General features: G+C 35.0%; 1 protein-coding gene and 1 pseudogene across 1 annotated transcript; one reads left to right on the top strand and one right to left on the bottom strand.

Annotated features, from left to right (window-relative positions):
- Positions 1-927: 927 nt before the first annotated feature.
- Positions 928-3277, bottom strand: LOC106431336 (annotated as a pseudogene).
- A 513-nt stretch (positions 3278-3790) lies between these two features.
- Positions 3791-23923, top strand: LOC106431343. Its single transcript, XM_022711264.2, has 3 exons — positions 3791-4414; positions 22622-23035; positions 23111-23923. Exons 1-3 carry the CDS (start codon positions 3791-3793, stop codon positions 23549-23551), a joined length of 1479 nt encoding a protein of 492 aa, XP_022566985.2. The 3' UTR covers positions 23552-23923.
- Positions 23924-24480: the final 557 nt, after the last annotated feature.

Raw genomic sequence — 24480 nt, 5'->3', positions numbered from 1 at the left:
AGAATAACTAAAAAGAAACGGTTATGCAAATTGGCGTTACATAATATGTGTCCACTAAGCAAATTACTTAATTAGAGGCTCCTTAAATAAAAATAAATAAATTGATGGACATAACCTTTATCAATAGGTTATGTTGCTGTTTTAATAATATAGATAAACTACAATTATTCCTTATCAAATTAGGAAAGAAATATATTTTCGTCTTGTTTTATTCCTCCTCGTTCATTTCCTTCGTATTCCTTATATTTCTTTATGGTCACCGGTTAGAAACTAGTTGTTGTCCGATTGTAATGTTAAACATGCAGACTAGTTATTATCCAATTGTGTTCTTGTTACAATCTTTCTTTCTTTGACTCGATGGTATAAACAAAAGAGAAAAGGACGAAAAAAATAAAAGAGGAAAAATTAAGAGTGACTCAATTTATAAAGATTACGAATGTTGCTTTACTCTTAAAATGTGTATTCACTATATGTGTGATGTGAATAGATGTTTGAGAATGAAAGAGTTTGTGTGTTGTAAAAGACCGTAAATAACAATTTAGAGCACTTTTATTGCAAGTATCTAATAGAGTTTTTGTTGGGAGGGGTCTATTCTCCTACGAAGAATTAGTTTAATGTGGTTTAGATTTCTCAGTAGAGAGATACACAGGTTTTTGGATTCAGAACACTTCTAATTCATTAAAAAGAGACATCCAATAGAGTTTTTTTTATTTTATTTTAAATATCACTTGATCTTTTACTACTTAGTTTCTTGCCAAACAAGAGAATCAACATAAGGTGCATCTCGATTAGTAGAGTGATTTCTTCAGCCCATATGGTAGGGAACCAAACAGTGTGAGATTAAAACGCCCTTAATCTTTCTTCTTGTGAGAATTGTGTCTTTGGATATTTCCATCCATTTCATAAAGAATATGAACATGATCAACATCAAATAACAAGCTCTTTTTATTACTTTTAAGGATCTGCTTGACCCTTATTATATATGGGATTCAGTTTCATTTCTAAGGAAAGGGTACATATCGAGTAACGGGAGTGAACTTAAGAGGACGAGCCATGGTTAGGATGACCCCTTCCATAACCTCTTCCATATTGACTTTATCTCCATCAATTATCCACTCAAAGCCATGCACTATCACTCCTATTGCGGTTCCCACAACGATATAACCTAGAGCTGAGCCAGGGCATCCTCTCCTTCCGCTACCAAAAGGAAGGTACTTTAGTACTTTCTCTTTTCTCTCATCTTCTTGACCTGACTTTGAAGAAGCTAGAAGCCTCTCTGGCATAAATTTAAGAGGATCTACCCAAAGATCAGGATCTCTCATTATATCATAAACATTAACTACAAGTCTCGTCTTCTCCGGAATGTAGAACCCTCCGATCTCACACTCTTTTTGAAATTCTCTTGGCACGAGAGGCCCAGGCGGGTGCAACCTTAGTGTTTCCTTGACCACCGCTTGCAAATAAGGGAGGTTTGGTATATCTGTTTCTTGAATCAACCTTGTTTTCCCTACAACGGAATCGAGTTCTTTTCTCAGTTTCTCAAGGACGTTGGGGTTGTTGATGATCTCAGCCATTGACCACAGTATTTTTGTTGAAGAGGTGTCACTGGCTCCAAACAAAAGCTCCTGCCATTAAAAACATGTTTATTATTCAGAAAACTCACGACATTTATTGACATGATTCTCAACAAATTCCAGTTATGAAAGGAACATGTACCACAAAAAACGCCTTGATGTGGTTCCTAGTGATCTTCTACTAAGCATTTTTGTCTTCATAAGCTGCCAACAACACATCCATCATATCCGTTCCTTGATCCTTGTCTAGACGTTCCTCTTTGTGTTCCACTAGAACCCTTTCTAGCATTTCATCAAATCTGTTGGAAACCCTCATTATTTCATTCTTGAATAGTGAGATTCCAAGCTTCTTTAGCTGTCTACGGAACAAGACTGCCAAGAACATTCTCTTTATCAAGCCGCTCCACTCGGTAACCAAACCCTTAAGTCTCTCAGATTCACCATCCTCCTCTGAAAATCTCCGTCCCATGCTCATCATACACATGATGTTGTTAACAAGATTCATTGCTTCCTTACCCACCTCAAAACTCTCCTTCTTCCTCGCCTTATCAAGCAACTTCCTGTAAAAGAGGTTTATCTCATCTGCACGGATGCCTCGTGACTGCTCTTGTGCTTGTGGTCCGAGAGGCTTTGTGACCATTAGCTTCTTCATGAACTTCCAGTAATCCCCACAAGGAGCGGTGATCACGCCAGATGATCCAAATAAGAGGGACTCATCGATGGCAGGAACACCGCGAGAGGAGACGTTCACGTCATGAGCTCTGAATATCTCATAGGCCACAGAGGCTGAAGAGACGAGAATGATGGGTGTATTAAAGATTCTGAGGTGGAGGAAAGGTCCATAGTTGGAAGAGATTTTCTGTAAAGACTTGTGAACTAGAGTAGAGAGAAGAAGGTGAAGATGACCAATGACGGGAAGAGACGGAGGGCTCGGGGGGAAATCACAACCAACTCGTGAGTCCTTTGTTTTCATACAGAAAATAGAATAACAAAGGAGTGAAAAGAAGCAGAGGAGGATGAAGGTGGAACAGTCAAGAAAGTCACCGCTGATCATCGCTGCCATTGTTGCTCAAAGCTAATGAGGCATGTCTTCTTAAAGAGTATGAAGATAAAACAATCTCGTGTCAGCTTAATAAAACAATCTCGTGATCAGCTTAATAAAGACTGAAGAGTATTATTTTCATCCAACAAAGTAACAGTTATGAGTCATTAACCTCGACAATAATGAGTCTAGAACACCTCCATTACTAGTTTCTTTTCTTTTTTAAAATTTTTTTTTTGGAGATATCCGAAGCCATGGAAAGGTCTAAACTAATCTCCAGAGAGATAGTATGGTCTATGGATGTATTCTCACTGCTAGTATTTAAATGAATCGTAAGATAAACCCATATCAGCATGGTCACAAGATGAAGTGTGTAATAAAATGCCTTCGATCACGGATTATTTAAACATAAAATCTGCCTACAACTAAACCACGACCTCCATTACTAGTTTTTCCATAGATATTTCATGATGATAAGACAATGGAGATATGCTTTTCATTTAAAAGCTTTTGAAATTTTTCTGAATACTCTTTAAGAAATATATTATAGAATTATATTCTTCAGGCCTTCGCTCTTGTAGCTAGATTGGTCTGCGAAGACACTCTATATGCAACGTGTGACGTTTTCGATGCTCGAGCAAGGCACAGAAACGAAAACAAGTATATTCTTATCAAAAAGTTTTAATTTTAGAACTTAAATATATCAAAATATTTATAATATATTATAGAAAAAATTTCTAAGATAATCTTTTTAGTGTATTTTTACAAAAGTAGTCCGCAAAGAAAAAAGTGACTAAAACTTTGTTATTGAAAAGTAAATATAACTTTAATTCTTAGGGTTAATTGTCCTAGATTTTGGAACTAGAGTTAATGGGTGGATATGATTTAAAAAATTTTAAAAATAAAAATTACAAAAAGCATTTTCGAATTTCAAAAAGAAAAATATAAAAAGTCCAAAAACTATAATTTTCGAATTAAAAAAACATATAATTCGAAATTATAAAAAATTCTATTTATTTTTATTTTATTATTTATATATGTATAAAACAAGAAATAGAAAGATTTTTGAATATTTAATGAAACTTTTTGGTCATTTTTATTTTTGAGAGTTCTTGTGACAAAAATTCAAAAAGAGATATTCAAAAAATTGCTCAAAATTTTATAGGGAATTAGCATGTATAACCATGAAAAAGTAGGAATTGGACCTGGATCGTTCTCATCGTGGATCGTCTGGAATATGTGGATAGCAAGGAACCAACTCATCTTCCAGAAGAGAGAATTCACGCCAGAGGAGACAATCACAAAAGCGATCACCGAAGCTCGGGAATGGATTCTGCTCCAGGAATCTCCGCCTAATCCATCTCCGTCGCACCCTAATAGGAACTTGGATCCCCAACCTCGAACTGCCCAGATACACCTGTATACCGATGCTACTTGGAACTTGACAACGGAAAATGCAGGACTTGGATGGATCTTCGATGTTGCAGGATCTATCACCTCCTTTTCAGCGACCGCAGGATCTGTAACGTCGCCCCTTATGGCGGAAACATTGGCTATGCGAAAAGCCATAATCTCTGCCCATGATCGTGGACTCGATTCTATTCTCATCCTTTCTGATTCTCAAGTTCTCGTTACCTTGATCAACAATCGCTCAAGGAATTTGGAAATTGCAGGAATCATCAACGACATATATCTTTTAGCGTGTTTGTTTAATTCCATCTCGTTTAAGTTTATCCCCAGAGAAGTTAATGTTATGGCTGACTCTATGGCCAAACAGGCCATGAACTCAATGTTTCTAGTTAGTTACGTTAAATGAAAAGTTTACACAAAAAAAAAACCGTGAAAAAAAAATTCAACAAATAACCATATCAACTCTATGATTAGAATATACAATATACTTTTATATAATATTACCATATCAACCCTTAAACAACTTCAGCGTTTGAATCTTTTTTTTTCTTTTTTTTTCTTTTTGGCTCTTTTCTTCTTTCCCCTTTCATTTTATTTGATCTGTATTTTATTTCTCAATACAATTTGACATAATAATAATATCATAATAAATGTTACATTTTTTTACATATACTATTTTTTAATTTTTTTCAAACGGATAAAAATTTCTTTCAAAACATACAAATTGTTATTTACATGATATATCGTTCTATACTATATTATATGTATATAATAACAAATATGGGCTATTTGCAAATTTGACTCAAAACTTAAAGTCAATCCTAAAACTAACCCATGTTTTTTTAGATTTTTCTTTTGTTCTATTCACCCCACATTATTCACGAAAATGCCATTAGTTATTTTTTCTACGAAAATGGCCGTTTTACTCTATCAACCTCATCATCTTCAAGTATTTACAAGACTGTCATTGCCATCAATACACCAACCACCATGAACAACCAATTTGAAGCTCTTAATGCACCTCAAATCGATTTAGACTCCTTCTTTCTCTATTCTTATGAACTAAAAACAACATCTCTCTCACTTTCTCTCCATATCCATCCAAAAAAACCCAAGATTTTGATTCTAAAGTTTTTATGGTTTAATGAGGCATTGAAGCTTACGATTCTTGGTGGGTCACTTTGTTTAAGATTCTAGGTGCTTGGAGAAGACTTATATGTGTGCTAAACAAGTTATCTCATTGGTTGAAACTATGAAATCAGTTTTTTTTTTAGATCTGTTCGTCCAGACGACTTCCGGGTAAATCTTCTGGCTGTAGACGACTTACATAGAAGTCTTCTGGTCAATGCAGAGGTTAGTTTTGCAATTGACTTTTAAATGTGTTTTTATAGACGACTTATCTTTGTTTGTTAAAAAAAAATTCGAGATGACTTCCATGTAAGTCGTCTAAGGTAAACGGGTTAGTTTTGCATTTGACCGGATTGTGTCAGAAATTTTACTTTTTCTGGACAACTAACACATAAGTCATCCAGTAGAAAATTAAAAAATCAATATTTTGTTATACCTACACGACTTCCATGGAAGTCGTCTAGGTATAACAAAATATTGATTTTTTTAATTTTCTACTGGACGACTTATGTGTAAGTCGTCATGGAAAAGTCAAAATTCTAACAAAATTTGGTCAAATGCAAAACAAACCTGTTTACCATAGACGACTTACATGGACTTCCCAAAAGATTTCCCAGAAGACTTCTAATGAAAGTCTTCTATTTTTGAACTTGTGTAATGTTTTATCTTTTGTAAATTTGACTAAGTTTTCTTGAGAATTTCTCCCTTAGTTGTAATAAATTTGTTTTTTTTTGTGTTATTATGTTTTGCTATTGAAGTTGTATCAATAACTTTAATTATGTCAAGTAATTTTGGCAAAAGATAATATTGTGGAAAATGAACATATTTACCAACTTTTCATTAATATCTCTTCAAATTTAAAAAAAAAATCACAACTAAAGGAATACACATGCAAATAACAAAACAGACCACAAAAAAAACTATTATAGATCATTCCTCTACAAAGACAAGCTTGGACTCCACTTGATATGGAAGAAGACTCCGTGAGAAGACTTCCTAGAAGTCGTCTGGAAGACTTCCAGGAAGTCTTCCAGCGGATTATATTTTAGAAGACTTCCCATAAGTCTTCCAAAGTCTAATCCAGACCTGAAAAACATTTATATCAAACCCAGATCTGAAAAACTTGCATATCATATCAAAAAACGTTCAAATGGCTTAAAAACAGAGAAAATGAGTGGAAAATTAGATAGATATACTTTTATAGAACACACAATGTACATATCCAAGTGGAAGATGAGAACCATCTGATTAAAAACCTGCAACAAATAGATAAATTAGTGAGAAAAAATGAAAAATTCATATAATGTTTGGTGTTTTCAAGTCAAAGAGATTAGGGTGGATTTGGAGAGTTTTAGTTTGGGAAAAAGGTATGAACTCACTGCAACAGGAGGTTACCAAATAAAGAAAAATCAGACATAAGAACTTACCAAAACGCTCAGATCTGTTATGAAAGGGAGACATGGGAGAATACTTCTAGCGCATTATATTTTAGAATACTTCCGAGAAGACTTCCCAGAAATCTTCCAGATCTGAAAAACCTACATATCCAAATTCAGATCTGAAAAACCTGCATGTCCAAAAACGTTCAAATGGCTTAAAAACAGATAAAATGAGTGGAAGATTAGATAGATATACCTTTATAAAACACATAAAAATACATATCTAAAATTAATAGATCTACCTTTAAATGAGTGGAAGATGAGAACCATGTGATGAAAAACCTGCGAAAAAAGATAAATTAGTGAGAAAGGCATGAGACAAAAACAATAATTTGATATAAAGTTTGGTGTTTATAAGTTCAAAGAGATTAGAGAGATGTTGAAGAGTTTTAGAATGAGGAACATTACATTTTTGCTGCAGCCATTTGAGAGGAGGAGAGAGAATGTGTAATTTTTTCTTTATATAGGGAGACAAAAAATTCAATTATGTTAAATATTTTCGATTCAGAAAACTTTCAAGTAAGTGTTATAATAGAAGACTTCCTAGACAATTTACTTGTAAGTCCCCCAGAAGACTTCAATATTTTTAGCGGGAAACTAAAATATTTTTATCGGAAAACTAAAATAGAAGACTTCCTAGACGACTTACATGTTAGTCGTCTAGACCCTAAACATAACCTCTAACCTAAATTAATTAAATAAACACTTCATAAAATAAGTGTTTACTATACACATAAATAAACACATAAAGATAAAAATTTATTTTTTCAAATAAACATATAAGCTTTCCAAAATCTAACCCTAAGAATACATACAATACTACAACATATATTGTCAAATCCTAAACTAGAGAATATCATGATTAACTAATTTCACTCATCTATGTTGAAAACTATTCAATTTTATTATATCTTAATTTACATCACTTAAAATTGTTTATAATTACATGATTTTAATTTTTTACTTGTCAAAATATTTTTTTAATTTTTTATAAATTATTTTTAAGATCAACTACACCTGACGACTTACAAGGAAGTCCTCTAGACGACTTAAAGTGTCTCAGAAGACTCAAACGACTTTCCGGAGCTATATTCGTAAAAATGAGTTCTGATTTTTTGTTTGGTCACAAGGGGCTGGCCGTAATTTCACAAGATTTTTAGGTTAGTTTTGCATTTGATTCAAATTTGTGTATAGTTTTGTATTTAAAATCATGTTTTGAGTCATATTTGGTAAATTCTCCAACAAATATTTAAATCTCTCTCACTCTCTCCTCCCTCCTTCTCTCACTCTCTCCCTCCCTCCTTCTTTCTCTTCCATTCTAAACAAATGAGACAATATTCTATAGTATTCTGTTCTATTTAGAAAACATAAAATAAAAATGCAACATTACAACTCTCTCTCTCCCACTCTCTCTATTCAATCTATTTCTTTCTTTATTCCATATCTTTCTTTATTTCTTCTGTTTACCCATATCTCTCTCTTTATCTCTAAATCATCTCTTGTTTTCTCTCTCTATTCAACATCTTTAGTTTCGTTTTCAAATGAGATAATATACGATTGCATTTTATTCTACTTAGAAAATGTTGTGAAACTAGAGAATAGAATCTATGTTTCTGTATTATTCATAAACATAAGGAGCCCTTTATATATAGGAAATTACACCGTCATAGAATAATGGAAAGACTAAAGAAAGGAAATACAAATATGGAAAGAGTACAAATCATAATCTAATAAGGAAAAGGAAAGATGCCGATTCTCTCTCTCTCTCCTCACGGTCGACTCTCTCTCTCTAGCATTGGGCCGGTTATGAACCGGGCCGGTTATGAACCGGGCCGTTTATGAACATCCACAATATGATTTATAACACTCCCTCTTGGATGCCATAACCATACAGAGATTATAATACGCTTTAGATGTTGCCTCATTAAAACCTTACCAGGAAAACCCAGTGGGACAAAACCATGGTGAAAGAAAAAGAGTACAACACGTATTACTCCCCCTGTTCTGAACAACTCGCGGCTGGCCTCATGAACAGCCAAGATTTCCGAATGGTTTGAATATGTGGCCGCGATCATCTGCTTCATGGAACGCCATGATATGGCCGTTCCACCATGTGTGAAAACATAGTCTGTCTGTGATCGAGCATTGCGTGGATCCGAAAATAACCTGCATCAGCAAAATTAAATAACCTTCTTTGTTTTGGTTAGTATAAAATATACCCAAGTCTTTCGTTCCTTGCAGGTAACGAAGAATGTGTTTCATCCCGTCCCAGTGCCTTTGGGTTGGACAAGAGCTAAACCTAGATAATAGGTTCATGGCAAAGCATATATCTGGTCGTGTGTGACTCACCAGATACATCAAAGCTCCTATGGGATTGAGATATGGCACTTCGGGACCTAGGACATCTTCATCGTCCATCTTAGGACGGAACAGATCAATGTCCAGGCCGAGAGACCTCACGACCATGGGTCTAGATAAGGGGTGAGACTCGGCCATGTTGAATCTCTTGAGTACTTTTTCTGTATATGCCATTTGATGCACAAGGATTCCATCTCTTATGTACTCAAGCTGTAATTCCAAACAAAACTTTGTTTTTCCAAGATCTTTCATCACGAATTCTTTCTTAAGATATTCAACTGTTTGGGAGATTTCTCCAGAGATTCCTAGGATATTTAAATCATCAACATACACTGCTATGATCACAAAGCCCTGGCCAAATTTCTTTATAAAGATACAAGGGTTGCTCGGATCATTCTTGTATCCGTCTTTCACTAAGTACTCACTTAGTCTATTGTACCACATTGGGCCTGATTGTTTCAATCCATATAGTGACTTATTCAACTTTATACAGTGTTGTTCTCGAGTACTCGATTTGTTTTTCAAGTCTATACCCTCTGGTACTTTCATATAAATCTCATTATCCAGTGGCCCATATAAGTATGCAGTTACAACATCCATTAACCGCAAGTCTATTTTTTTTTCTTATAGCCAGACTTATCAGGAATCTAAAAGTATTAGCATCAACCACAGGGGAGTATGTCTCTTCATAATCTATTCCTGGTCTCTGTAAGAATCCTTGTGAAAAAAGCCGTGCTTTATATCTAACGACATTACCATGTTCGTTTCTCTTTCTCACAAAGACCCACTTATGGCCGACTGGTTTAGCATCATAAGGTGTCCAAACTATTGGTCCAAAGACATCTCTCTTCTTTAAAGAGTTTAACTCCACGTTTATAGCTTCTTTTCATTTGATCCAATCTGATCGTTGAGTGCACTCATAAATAGACGTGGGTTCATGATCCTCATTATCATCCATGATTTTCAAGTGCTACATTGCATGGAAATATATCATCAATGTTGACATTCTTTATGTTCCATTGTACCCCAGACAAGACATAGTTTATTGAGATCTCATTATTATCAGGGCCTTTAGTACCTTGAATCTTGGCGTCCCAAGAATCAGGATTAGATACATCAGGGCTGGCCGCATCTAAGAGTTTATGATCGGCCACGATCGCTATTAGGGTTTTAGGATCGGCCGCGGCTAAGTCCCGGGATTTAGGAACGGCCACGGCCGTGTCTAGGGTTTTAACAACCTCGGTTTCATTATCTGCACCTTTCTTAGTTTTTCGAGGGTTCTTATCTTTGGAACCTATTGATCTACCAAGTTTCAAACGTTGTCTAGACACTGTAGAAAATTGATTGTGTCCCTCTTGAACATCAATTCTTATTGGTGCATTAGCAGCTGGAATTTATGACTTAGTCACTCTTTTCGGGTCAGCAAAGGAATCTGGCAATTGATTAGCTAGCTTTTGTAAATGTATAATTTTTTGGACTTCTAAATCACATTCCTGAGTCTGAGAATCTTGCCTAGATAAGGATATTTGATTCCATGTAATTTCTTTTACCAGCTTACTGCTATCTCCCCCTAGTGTTGGATGTTCGGATTTATCAAAGTGACAATCCGCATACCTGGCCTTAAATAAAGCACCTGTAGTTGGCTCAAGGTATTTTATAATCGTGGGTGAATCATATCCGATCCAACATATATCCCCATCCTCTTTTGAGGTCCCATCTTTGTTCTCTGTGGTGGTGCAATTGGTACATAGACGGCACAACCAAATGTCTTAAGATGAGATATGTCTGGCTCATGACCCGTAAGCAATTGTGATGGGGAATATCTATGTTCACTAGACGGTCTTATACGAATCAGTTCGGCCGCGTGCAAGACCGCGTGTCCCCAAGCTGTGGCCGAAAGCTTAGACCTCATAAGCAATGGTCTAGCTATTAGCTGAATTCGTTTTATGAATGATTCGGCCAAGCCGTTCTGTGTATGTACATGTGCCACGGAGTGTTCCATACTTACCCTCATGGACATACAGTAATCATTAAACGCTTGGGACGTGAACTCACCAGCATTATCAAGACGTATAGTCTTTAAAAGGATGATCGTTTGTATTCAAAAACCGGTCGTGCCAGAGAGTAAAATCCTCGGTGGCCACTTTATTAAATGCGGCATTGGCCTCCATCATACTGACCTTGGCGTAATAAAGGCCAGTAGAGAGCGTAGGTATAGACTCTAAGACTTTCTTATGTCCTTGGCCGATTTTTATGATCTTAAGGAACTCTTTGTTTCCTTTGCCCTTAGTCTCAATATGAAAACCATTCATTCGAATGTCTTTAAAGCTCAATAGACTTCTCTTAGAGTTGGATGTGGGAACCGAAATTCGCACTGTCGATTTCCGTTTAAATTAGGAAACTAGGAAAACCCTAATTTCCCAGAGGTCCCAGAGATCTGCTAATACCACACGCTAAGCAATCAGAACACGAGATATCAACGACAAAGTACAAAAATCGTAAAAAGAGAGCAAAATAGATCTTATTCCGAATCCATGTTTGAACGTTACAACAAGGTATAAGCCTGGGCTCGAGAGCTGTCGGTACGTAGCGACCGAATGGGACATGCGCTCGGTTGCTGCGTAGTGACCGGGCAGTGTGAGTGTGCGGTAGTTACGTAGTGACTGAGCTTGGTCTATCTGTGTTCCGACCGTCACATTCGAACCTATCCGCGGCTGGCTCAGATACGTTTCCGTTGCCTTGGGACAGCTTGTGTTTGATCCAAACGGGGTTTGAACAAGGTTTTATTTCGAGGACGTATGCCGCGACATTCTTTTGACCAAGTATAATTTGTCGCGGAAAGGCACTCATACTTGTATTTTGCGGAGATTTGGATGTTAACTTCTTCGTAACCGTTTTCGACCCCAACAACGGACTTTCAGACATTGATTCCGTCGTGACCGAGTTTGACCCCAACACTGGGTGAATACAATGCATTAGATATCTCTAGATGCGTACCCTTAGGAAACATGATGTTAGCCTGGCCGTAGCCCTCTATGAGACTGGCTATACCCGGAATGATACTTTAGAGACTTCATATAAAAACTTTCATTTATTAATAAAATAAGTTCAAAGCAATCAAAACATAGAAAACATAAAGCAAAGAACACAAAAACATAGATGTCTAATTCAACTTCATTCTTTTAACCAATCTGAAGTTTCAAAATCCATAAGATCGTCTCGTTCATGATTGAAATCATCTTGATAAGTCAGATGAGCCTCAGGATTCTTCCCTTTCAAACTCTCTTGGTAGAGATCAACGAGATATTTGGGAGTCCTACATGTCTTAGCCCAATGATTATCCATACCATATCTATGGCGCACGGATTTGGTCGAGTTTTGTGGCTTGAAAGATGTACCACGGCCTCGGCCATGTCCACGGTCTCCATAGGAGCCACGACCATATGAGTTGCCTTTGCCTCGACCAAACGAGTTTCGGTCTCGACCACCACGTTCATGCCATTTTCCACGACCACAGTTGTGTTGGCTATCACTCTGGACATGGTTCGACTCTTTCTTAGCCTCTACGGTCGCATGTGCCTCAGGTAATGGGTTTGTTCCAGGAGGTCTCAATTCACTATTTCTCATCAACAGTTCATTGTTCTGCTCAACGAGCAAGAGACAAGAGATCAAATTAGCATAAGTTGTAAAGCCCTTCTCACGGTACTATTGTTGTAATAACACATTGCTTGTGTGGAAGGTGGAAAAGGTTTTCTCAAGCATATCCTTATCCATTATATCCTCACCACACAGTTTCAATTTTGAAACTATTTTAAACAGGGCCAAGTTATACTCGTCCACGGACTTGAAGTCCTGAATTCTGAGATTCCTCCAATCATACATAGCCTTTGGTAATAACACCATTCTCTGGTGATCATATCTCGTTTTCAACTCTGTCCAAAGGTCTAGAAGATTCTCAATAGTCAAATACTGATCTTTGACACTCTCAATAAGATGATGGCGTATAAATTAATATCGCACTGTATCTATCTTTCTCACTTGCATTATTGCCCTCGGTGATACATTCACCGAGTCCCTTGGATTTTAAGATGATCTTAGCATCAAGTGCCCATTGCAAGTAATTATCTCCAGAGAAACTTAGGGCAGCAAAATCCAAGTTGTTGATTTTCGACATCTGAAATCATATGTTTCATAATTTAGATTTAAAACTGTTCAAGCGAATGCAATCAATATGCTCAAGCAATCCAGATTCTAGGTATGCTGCAAATAGGTCATTCGTATATGATGCATACATGTTCAATCTTAGCATTCAGATTCTATATGCAATCAGTTCGTACTATTATGCATGCATGATGCAAACAAGCCGCACGGCTACAATCTTAGCAAACGGTTTCAATGCAATCAATACTATGGTTATTCGTTTTCAATCTTAGCAAACGGTTTTCTAAGAGTTCAATGTGTAATTGCAATCAAACAGTCGAGCAATGCAACAATTTGGCTTCATTCGAGAATGTATGAAAACTATCAATACTAGCCGGATCATTATCAAGACGAGAAAGCATAAATCATTTAACCTAGCAAGCGATTTCTATTTCAATTCAAGCATTCGGTTTTAATCAATCAACCAAGATAGTATTCGATTTTAATTTCAAGACATTAGGGTTTCGATCAAACAATCAATACGACTTCAATTTGAAAATCATTCAATCAGTTTTATCAATTCAAACAACCAAATTCAAGAATGAGATTATCAATCCTAGCAATCGATTTCTATGTGATCAAATTCAATACGGTTTTAATTAATCAAGGCTAGCATACTATATCCAAACATATAATCATTCAAACAATCAATTTCGATTCAAAGTATTAGACTAGGGTTTCGATTTTAATTCATTCAATCAATCAATTTGATTTCGAATTAGGGTTTATAAAATCGAATGTGTTTTAGTATTAGGGTTTTAAATAAAATCGATTTCATGCATTCATGCAATAAGCATGTATACGGCTAGGATCATGGATATTAGGGTTTCGATTTTGATCTTAGATCATTGGGTTTTTGAGATTCAAAACCATTAAGGTTTCGATTTTAATTGATCAAACAATCAATCTCGATTAGGGTTTGGGGTATCGAACTTATGATTATGAGCTTCGATTTACTCATTGGGGTTTTGATCTATTACCCTATGGTTTTGATTTCAACATTAGATCATACTATTAGGGTTTGTAGTTTTTATGGTTTCGAATCTTATCAAACAATCAAATTCGATTATTGGTTCTCTTTAAGGTTTCGAATTACCTTAATCTCAAGTAGGGTTGAATGGACCACCAAAGAGATGAACCGCGAGCTGGAACTGATCGGAACGCGGGCTGATGTTGTCGCGAGCTGTCTGATTGCTGAGATCGGGAATGCTAGCTGTCCAACGTGCTGATCGGGTCGCGAGCTGTCCGCGAGCTGTCTGAGATCGTCTTGTTTGCGAGCTGAGGTTGAACAAGCTGAGATCGTCTGAGCTAGGATCAGGAACGCCTTAAGCTGAAGCTGATCGGGAACAAATTGCAAACAAGGATCGGGATGTAAGGTTTCGCGATCGGGATTAGGATGGTTCGCCGGTAAGGATATTCGCCGATTAGGGTTAGGGTTTTAGGCGGTTTGTTTAGCTTAGGGATTTAGATTCTATCGTACTGATAACGTGTTGTGAAACTAAAGAATAGAATCTATGTTTCTGTATTATTCATAAACATAAGGAGCCCTTTATATATAGGGAATTACACCGTCATAGAATAATGGCAAGACTAAAGAAAAGAAATACAAATATGGAAAGAGTACAAATCATAATCTAATAAGGAAAATGCAAGATGCCGATTCTCTCTCTCTCTCCTCACGGTCGACTCTCTCTCTCTCTAGCATTGGGCCAGTTATGAACCGGGCCGGTTATGGACATCCACAATATGATTTATAACAGAAAACATATAATTGAAATGTAACATGGTCTTTAGTGTGTTATGCAGGTCGTAAATGTTCCTTTTGTTTGGATTGACTAATGCAATTAGTAAGACAATTAAGTTTGTTAATATGATATAGGTATAAATGAAGTATGCTATACTATTTTGTCAAACACATATAGTAAACTACAATGTTCATTCTTTGTCCAACTTAATAACTCTCCAAATAAGAGGTTAGGTTTTAGTGATGTGAATGTTTATGAAATCAAGTTTTTCATGGCGTAGTATATATTTTGTCGTTCCATTTATTCTATATTGTACACTATAATGTGTGAAGCATTGAATTTAAGTAATTTCGTTAGCATACAGTATACACATCTGGAACATATTAAGCTTCACTCTACACATGTTATTGTGGGTCCTCTGAACAATTATAAAATAAACTTTAGCATACAATAATAACATATTTTGTACAAAGTGGACGTAGAATAAGAAAAATTCATGTTTGTAAGACTTGAATGTACACACAAATAATTTAATTCTGAGAAATTTTCATGTTTACCATTTTCTTGGTATCATTATTCATGTTTACCACCAATAAAGAGATATTTTCAAAAAATATCAGATTCGTTAAGTGGCAAAAGACTTTTATACAATTTAGTATACAATAATAACAGATTTTGTACAAAGTGCAAGTAGAATAAGAAAAATTCATGTTTGTAAAACTTGAATGTACACACAAATAATTCAATTTTAGAAAATTTTCATTTACCATTTTCTTGGTATCATTATTCATGTTTACCACCATTAAAGAGACATTTTAAAAAATATCTTATTCCTTAAGTGGCAAAAGACTTTTATACCATTGTTTTATATATATATATATATATATATATATATATATATACAATAAATAATTATCTAAATAAAAATAATTTTAAAAAAATTATATTTTCGAATTATACTTTTTCAAATTAGAAATTTTTATAATTTATTTTTTTTTTGAATTTTTTTTTATTTTTATTTCCCAAAATTTCTGTTTGAAAATCGAAAATTATTTTTGAAACTATTTTTAAAATGTTTTTTTATATTTTTTTAAGTATTTATTTATATATTTATTAGAATCCTAAATTTCACATTCCAAAAACTCTACCCCACCCCTCAACTCTAAACCCTAAGTCAAGATTAGTTAACCATAAGGTTGTAAATATATTTTACTTAACCACGCGTTAGTGGTCCAGTGGCGATCCTCGACCTGGGAAGTCATGGGTTCGAGTCCCGCTGGCGGATGTTGCTCTTGAGGGCCTTCGGGCCCAATATGGACACTTCCAACTACGCTGGCCACTGGTGGGATTTAAATGGGGTGATCACCAGCCCTCCTGGAGACCTCGGCGGGCTCCCCGGCTTAGCTCCGGTGGACAGTCTTTGGTTGATAGTCGGAGCCTTACGAGGTCTTCGGATACCAAGGTTATCAAAAAAAAAATATATTTTACTTTACATTAAAAGTGACAGTAAAAGTGGTCAGTGTAAACATGAAAAGTGGTACTATGAATGTGGTATTTTGGCAATTTCCCTTCAATTTGTTTATAGAATAAAACTTTGGAGAATCTTTTTATATTTTCCTTGAAACATTTTTGATACTTTTTGTTTTGAATTTCCAAATGGTGACATTTTTTCTTTGAGTTAAAAACGAAATAAAATAAAACATGTTTATATTAAAAAGAGAAATTATCTAAATATTAAAAATTGAATATTTTATTTTATAACAAAATTAGCGATAATTATTAGAATAAAATTTCTGTATTTTCATATAAAACTATTTTGAAAAATAAATTAGAGTAAACCATTAAAACTTGATATAAACTCGATTAAACTCAAAGTCTTTAAACAACAAAATATCCTAAGACATGATTGATGGTTTGTATGTGTATTGAAAATAAAATAATCAAAATAAATAAACACGAAATAAGAAGAGAAATGGCCCTAGATGGCCATAATCCAAGTTTTTCTTCCAAATATAGACCTCGAGGCCCAACTTGACAGAAATGTTTCATTTAATGATAGCTAATTACTAGGGTACCCCAATGTTAATTTAACCTAAATTATTAAATAATAAAATGAAAAAAAATTTGAAAACTTTTCGTAAGTTTTCGGCGACGAAGCTGTGCCGTCGTCCTTGTGTCGCTAATCATCTCCGTCGTATCGCCTCTGTATCGTCTCCGTCGTCGTCTGCGTATCGCCTCTGCATCGTTTCCGTCGTCGTCTGCGCATCGTCATCTGCGCATCGCCTCTATCGTCGTATGTGCATCGCCTCCGCATCGTCTCCGATCAGTCCTCATCTGCGCATTGCCTCTGCATTGTCTCCGATCCGTACTCGTAACTACAAGCTCGCCGTCTACGAGGATGTCGTCTCCATGGTCTTTTCATTTCTTTGATGCTGCTAAATCTCAATATGCGATTTCTCTCTGCTCAAATCAATCATGTGTGGGGTTTCTTCTCACTAGTATTGTAATCTGTTTAATTTGATTGTTGAGAATCATCATATTGTTGCTTGCATTGTATTAAATCTCTATGGTAAAAACTCAGAAATCTTCAATCTTGGATTCATTTATCATGTTTAATGAGGAGAATTGGGTATTACTTCATCTTAACACAGTCATGGACATCTCTGTTTTTCTGAAATAATTAGATCAATATATGATTCAGTCATTGTTACATTTGCTTCTCATGTTCCTTTGAATGATATTCCAGTTTTTTGTTCTACTGTACATCGTTTCTATTTTTTTTTTTTGTATGATTTTCTTGTTTTTAGACTATTCAAGATATGTTTCATGATCATGTACTAAACCTTCCAAACAAATTGTGTCCTGCATGTTATTATTGATTCAGCTAGCTGTAACAAGCAAACTACTAATACATTTGCTTCTCCTGCTCCTTTGAATGCTATTCCAGTTTTTGGTTCTATTGTGCAGAGAGAAAAACAGATATATCGTTTCTAATTTTTTTTTTGTGTTTGTATGATTTTCTTCTTTCTTAGACTATTCAGGATTTCATGATCATGTACTAAACCTTCTAAACAAACTGAATCCTGCAGGTTATTAGTGATTCAGCTAGCTGTAACAAGAAAACTACTTATACATTTGCTTCTCCTGCTATATGATGAAGTTTCTATTCATCTGTGTTTTATTTTTTTTTTTCATTTCAATGGTTTGTTGATGATTTACATTTTTACTGATCATTTTCTGGATGTCGTTTATTTAATGGTTACGTGATATGCACCGACCACATATATATTTGCTTTTTGAAGCCTATCCTGAATAAGTTGGATGCTTTCCAACTTATGTAATATACAATTTAGGTTTAAATGCATTTTTTCCTCCAAATTCCAAATCAAAATTTGAATTTCCAAAATATGCAGATATCAATCCTTAGTCTTTGATCTGATTTCATTTTTAGTTTAAACTTCTTTGTTAGAAAGAAACACACTAATATTCAACTATTTTGGAAACCCATCCCAAAATTCCAAAGTTCTTTCCAACTATATTTATGTTTTACCTTCTACATGATGATTCTCCGCAGTCTAGCGGCTGAACCCCTTCTCTTACAAAAACTGAAACACTTGCCTCATCCCGCGTTCGATTCCCCTCGGAGTCGGATCGTGTTTTATTTTTTTAATTGAATAAAAATCAATGGATTATTTTCATTTACTTACATCAACAAACAATTGAAACACACTTGGCCTACAATTGAAACACACTTGGCCTAGTGGCCACACTTTATTCCCCCTTTCCCTAGAGATCTCGTGTTCGAATCCTGGTAGATATATATTTTTTCTTTTTTTTTCAAAAATTCCAAATTATAATTTGAAATTTCCAAATATGCAGATTTCAATCCTTAGTTTTTGATCTTATTCATCTTTTAGGTTAAATTTTTTTGCTAGAAAGAAACACACTTATATTATACTATTCTGGAAACACATCCAGAAATTCCAAAGTTCTTTCCAACGTTTATAATATAAAATTTGTGGTTAACAAAGAGAAAAAGAAAACCGAGGAGCATTACAGGTTGATTCTCCGCTTGGTTAAGGAACAAACGCAATCTGAATCTGAATGGAATGAGGTTTCGAGCAAAGTAAAATCTATTTCTTCGTAAATTGATTTGCTTGATATCATTATCAAGGCTGAAAACTCTGACTTCGTTGCTGAGTTGGAAAAACTAATAGCAGAGCACATTGAAGCCGAATGAAACTTGGCTAATGTCAAGGTTAAAGTAATTGACTGACCAAAGCTTGGGCAAAGTTGGATGGATGATTAATCTGATGTTATCAACTTCCCTCTTATGTTTTAAGACTAATATTTATGTATTATGAAATTCACATCATGTTTTATGGTCACTTTCCTTAATGGAATCAGAACATTTTTTAATTTTTGTATTGATCAGCAATAGAATTGCTTATATTGCGTTTAAAAGCTTACTCATTTTGAAATATAACACCTTGGCTTAGTGGTCTTGTATCTTGGTAATCTCATTTTCATATTCGATTTTTGAAAACCCATCCTGAATATCACAAATGGTATCCTAGATAAGATATATTTATCTTTGTGAATAAATAAGTTCACATTTCACAAAACGAATATCCACCGTAGCCTAGCGGCTAGCCCTCTACTCTTACACAACTCGTATCGCACATTAAACCCGCCTTCAATTCCCTTTGGAAACAAAACTTTTTTCTGTTTTTAATTAAATATAAATATGTTGTTTATATTGGTTTAATTATAACACTTGGCAAGTATAACACCTTTGGCATAGCGGCTGCACACTAGGATTCCCTTTACGAGAGTTCTCGGGTTCAATCTTTGTAATTTCACATTTTATTCCTTTTTGAAGTAAAGGCTTATGCTTACTCATTTTATTTTCTGGAAACTCATCCTAAAAGTACCATAGGATATGTGTTTTACAATGATAACAAATTTTAACACTTTTTGATAGAATTACTGACAATGTTTCAAAACATCCTAAAATTTCTTTAATAACAACCTAAATGAAACAAATGTCGTCATTATTCATTACAAACTTCTTACTTGTCCAAGTCAACATCAAGGTTCAAAAACATAGTCTTAGCATGACAGGTATTGAATCTTCCATCGCATTGCTGTCCTGCGTTACCAAGCCAAAAAAAATTTCAAATTTTCTAGTATCCGATTTCTAGAAAGCTATCATGAAAATTTGAAACACCTTCCTGAAACTAAAAAAAAAAAAATTCCCACAAATTTTCACAAACAAACTCATCTCAGTCATACTCATGAACATTGGGATTGCGGATAAAATACCACACATAACAAGCACAAAATGTAATGGAAACATTAAATGTACTTAAGTGAGTGTCTTAAGAGGCAAAGCCTTTAGTTCTGAACCTGCATATTACGAGCCAACTCATCTTCATCAAAAGCCAAATCCTGAACAAAAATGAAACTCATAAGCAAACCGTTCTCTCTATAATCTAAAGGATAAAAATAAAACTGTAGATGCTTCACCTTATCCTCATCACTATCGATATTTCAGAATATAGCTACAATAAAAGCATCGAATTTTGGGTCGGGTCTTAATGAACGCGGCTGGCTACATGTTTTCTGCAGGTAGGACACTAATGGTTCCTAAAAATGCATATATGCCAATAAATAAAACTCACAATAAGCTCCTTTTATAGCAATGCTAGACATATAAAATACCACACACTAACCTGCGTAACGAAGCAAACAAAAAAATCAAAATTTTATTAACATCGGCTTTTATGGAAAGCTTTTCTGAAACAACACAAATCCTTCCTAAAATAAATCACAAAGTTTCACAAGCATGAGCAATCGACTAGAAATTTCATAAACAAATTCACGAGCCAACCAAACATATCAACATGCGTAAGCCAAACAAGACACCAAGCAAAAGGTTTTTCAAATTTCTTAACATCGGATTTTCTAGAAAGTTTTCCTGAAACTACACAAATCCTTCGTGGAATTTAAAAAACCACACAGTTTCACAAGCGCAAGCAAGATATTAGAAATGTCATAAGTAAATTTACGAGCCTACAAAATATATCAACATGCGTAAGACAAACAAGACACCAAGCAAAAAAAAAATTCAAATTTGTTAACATCAGATTTTCTGGAAAGCTTTCCTGAAACTACATAAATCATTCCTGAAATTTAAAAAACCACACAGTTTCACAAGCGCAAGCAAGAGACGATAAATGTCATAAGCAAATTCACGAGCCTACCAAATATACCAACATGTGTAAGATAAACAAGACACCAAGAAAAAAAAATTCAAATTTTTTAACATCAGATTTTCTGGAAAGCTTTCATGAAACTACATAAATCATTCCTGAAATTTAAAAAACTACACAGTTTCACAAGAATAAGCAAATTCACGAGCCTACCAAACATATCAACATGCGTAAGCCAAACAAGTAAAATAAAGAACAATCTTACTAAAATTTCTGTGTCATTGGGTGTTCAAAATTTCTTACCAAATTTTATACATGGTCACGAGATTTTTGTAGGTGGTTTAAACTCCGATACTTGTTTGTAGATCCTTCCTGAAATTAAACAAGTAAAATAAAGAACAATATTCTCAGAGAAATGAATAAATACTTATCTCAAAAGATTAGTAACTAAGGATCTTGTCTTGTTAGATAGCTAGTACGAGTAGGCTGCAATTTTCAAATGCCAAAAGTTAACATCAAATCGTATCAAATGCTTAGACGTGAGACTAAACAGGATTAAGACCTTGCAAATGAGTTGTTATCATTGGTATTAAACTAGCCTATCAAAGACATATCCCAGCTTAGCATAAAAATACTAGACAAGATCAAATACAATACAAAACACACAAAAAGGCAATCTTTTGAGAGATTGGGAAGAAAGCGAATACCGTGGAGAGAAATGGAAGCTTAGCCTTAGCGGAGAGACAGAAAAAAAAACTCTTCGAGAGTTGCATAGTTACTAATCTCTTTGAGATAGGTGTTTATATGTACGAAAATTCAAAGTAAACAAGGGAACATTAAACATCCGTTTGCGAACCAGCCAATTTTTCAATTAAGAACCCTAATTGATTTTGAATTGGAAATGTTTAACACTTACATGGATTAGTTCGATTTTCGACAGATAAGAGTGTCGACGGTTGTAGATTCGCGTTATTTATCTCCAGCATCGTCGAAAGAAGAAGGCGATGATGGTGGAAAAGTCGAATCTCTTCATCGCGATCCTAGTTGTTCGTTGACTCCTTTTTCCTGTTTTAAGCTCTATTACTAAAAGGATAGTTTAGACTTTTGATCTATTAATGAAGGCTATTAATCTGATTTCTAGTTTGAGTGGCTATTTTAGAGACATAAACTTAAATAGGTCTATTTATGAAAATTGCCCAAAAAAGAAAGAGAAAATTTGAAAAATACAAGAACGAGATATTGTTTAATTTTTTTTTTCTAAAGTGTAAGAGACTAATGTGTTATATGCATCTTTTGTGCGGTGCATTTTTTTAGATATAAATGTTAATTACATAACTAAATTATTTAATATTTTTGTTCTATATGTAAAAATGAAAATATTTAAAATCACTACTATATAAAAGCAGCTAAATTGAAGCTTTCTAAGCACTGCCACATGGGCACAAATATTTCTATCCAATGAAACTGCCATGTACTCTCGGACTGGGCTTGGAATTAATAACATAAGTAGGCTGCCCGGCCATCGCCGTCAAAAAAAGTCTACAGAGCCTTTGACCAAGAAGAAGGCATCGAAGTCGCGTGTTACCAAGTCAAGCTCAGCTGTTTCTTCGACGATCCCGCCATGACGGAGAGGCTTTACTCGGAGGTGAGGCTCCTCAAGAGCCTCAAGAAGAGCAGCATCATCGCCTTGTACAAGGTGTGGAGAGACAAGAGGAGCAACACGCTGAACTTCATCACCGAGATTTGTACCTCGGGAAACTTGAGAGAGTATAGGAAGAAGCATAGACACATGCCAATGAGAGCTTTGAAGAAGTGGTCTAAGCAGATACTTAAGGGATTGGTTTATCTCCACACGCATGATCCTTGCATTATCCATAGATATCTTAACTGCAGCAACGTTTTCGTTAATGGAAACATCAGTCAGGTAATTAAAAAAAAACATAAAGTCACTGTCTTTTTTATTGTTTGGGTTTTAATGATTGTGTGTGTGTCTTGACAGGTTAAGATTGGCGATCTTGGATTGGCTGCAATCGTGGGGAAGAACCATTCAGCTCACTCGATCCTCAGGACACCAGAGTTCATGGCTCCTGAGCTATACGATGAGGAGAACGACCTACGAACACGCAACGGACGTGATATCTATCTGCGGCTGAGGGATTCGCAGTCGAGAAGAAAGGAGAAGGAGAGAAGACTAAATCGAGACGATACTGTTTTTGGGAGAGGAAGAGAAAGTACCTTAGATCCGGATCCTGTAGACGTGGAGCAGCTAGCTTGGCGACTGGTGTCCTCCACCCCATCGGCGGAGGGAGATGCAGAGGCGCCGCCACTTCCAGATTCGCCGCTCCAGGAGAGCGGAGTCTTCGGACTACCTCTAACCGAATCCACATCCTTCTTCAACGTAACGCCACCAAATGCTTATGATCCACATGTGAACACGTGAGATCCGGGAAACAATCTAGATATTTTGGATGAGATTGTTAGTAAAGTTTGGATGAGATCATCAATTATACAGTTTATAAGCCTCACTAAACTAAATATTTAGTTTGTTTATTATGTTCGTCAAAGGGATAGTACCTGGTGAGAGGTGGCCATGAAGTCTGGGCTTCAGAGAGAATGTGTTCCTCATGTTTGTTCAGTGAATCTAATAGCGATAGGAGCATCACAAAACCTGAAGTTAGTGTTGCTTCTTGCAACATCAAAAACACTGAGCTCATAAAGCGAGCATTCTTTCAAAACGTGTTTGAATGTGAGCATGTAATAAATTCTCTCTTTTTTGATAAAATATAAAATTAAAGTATTTTTATTTGTTACATTGCTTGGCCTACAAAAACATTCAGAATTTTTCTAAAGAAATATCTACACATATTTTGGTGAATACCATAGCCGTTATTTAAGAGGTGTAAAATTTTGAATTTGTAATAAAAATAAAAAGCTATTTTTATATTAAAAAACAAAAGACTACATTATATTTACTTTTTTTTTGTAGATGTACTTCAAAGACGAATTTGAAAAATTATTTAACCTATCTACACCAACAAAACCTTTTGATAAATAATGCAGTGTCGATTTCGGTTAAGGCTATATCATATAAAAAATAATAATGTCTAGATTCCCATATATTTCATATCTATATGTGAAATAACATTTTATGTTCATCATCACTGACATCATTCAAGCATACAAAAGTACTGAATTAGAAAAAAAACATATCTATCTCTTGGTTTGGTTTTATTTGATCTATGAAAGAATAAAACAGTTAAAAGATTATTTGAGGCATTGGGGAAAAAAAAACAAAAAATAAGGTTGAATCCATCTAAGCCTCTTCGAAAATCTTTTGACCTCTTTTCAGTACCAAAACAATTGAGATTA

The sequence above is a fragment of the Brassica napus genome, chromosome C5 (genome assembly GCF_020379485.1).
Source record: "Brassica napus cultivar Da-Ae chromosome C5, Da-Ae, whole genome shotgun sequence".
Taxonomy (NCBI): domain Eukaryota; kingdom Viridiplantae; phylum Streptophyta; class Magnoliopsida; order Brassicales; family Brassicaceae; genus Brassica; species Brassica napus.
The sequence above is the reverse complement of the archived record's forward strand: the minus strand, read 5'-3'. Positions and strand labels throughout refer to the sequence as shown.

Bases quoted from the DNA above. Each gene is read 5' to 3' on its own strand.
- LOC106431343 (XM_022711264.2), top strand. From the start codon at position 3,791: ATGTATAACCATGAAAAAGTAGGAATTGGACCTGGATCGTTCTCATCG. The intron at 4,415-22,621 runs GTTAGTTACGTT...TAACATAAGTAG, and splicing joins CCATGAACTCAATGTTTCTA to GCTGCCCGGCCATCGCCGTC. The intron at 23,036-23,110 runs GTAATTAAAAAA...GTGTCTTGACAG, and splicing joins TTAATGGAAACATCAGTCAG to GTTAAGATTGGCGATCTTGG.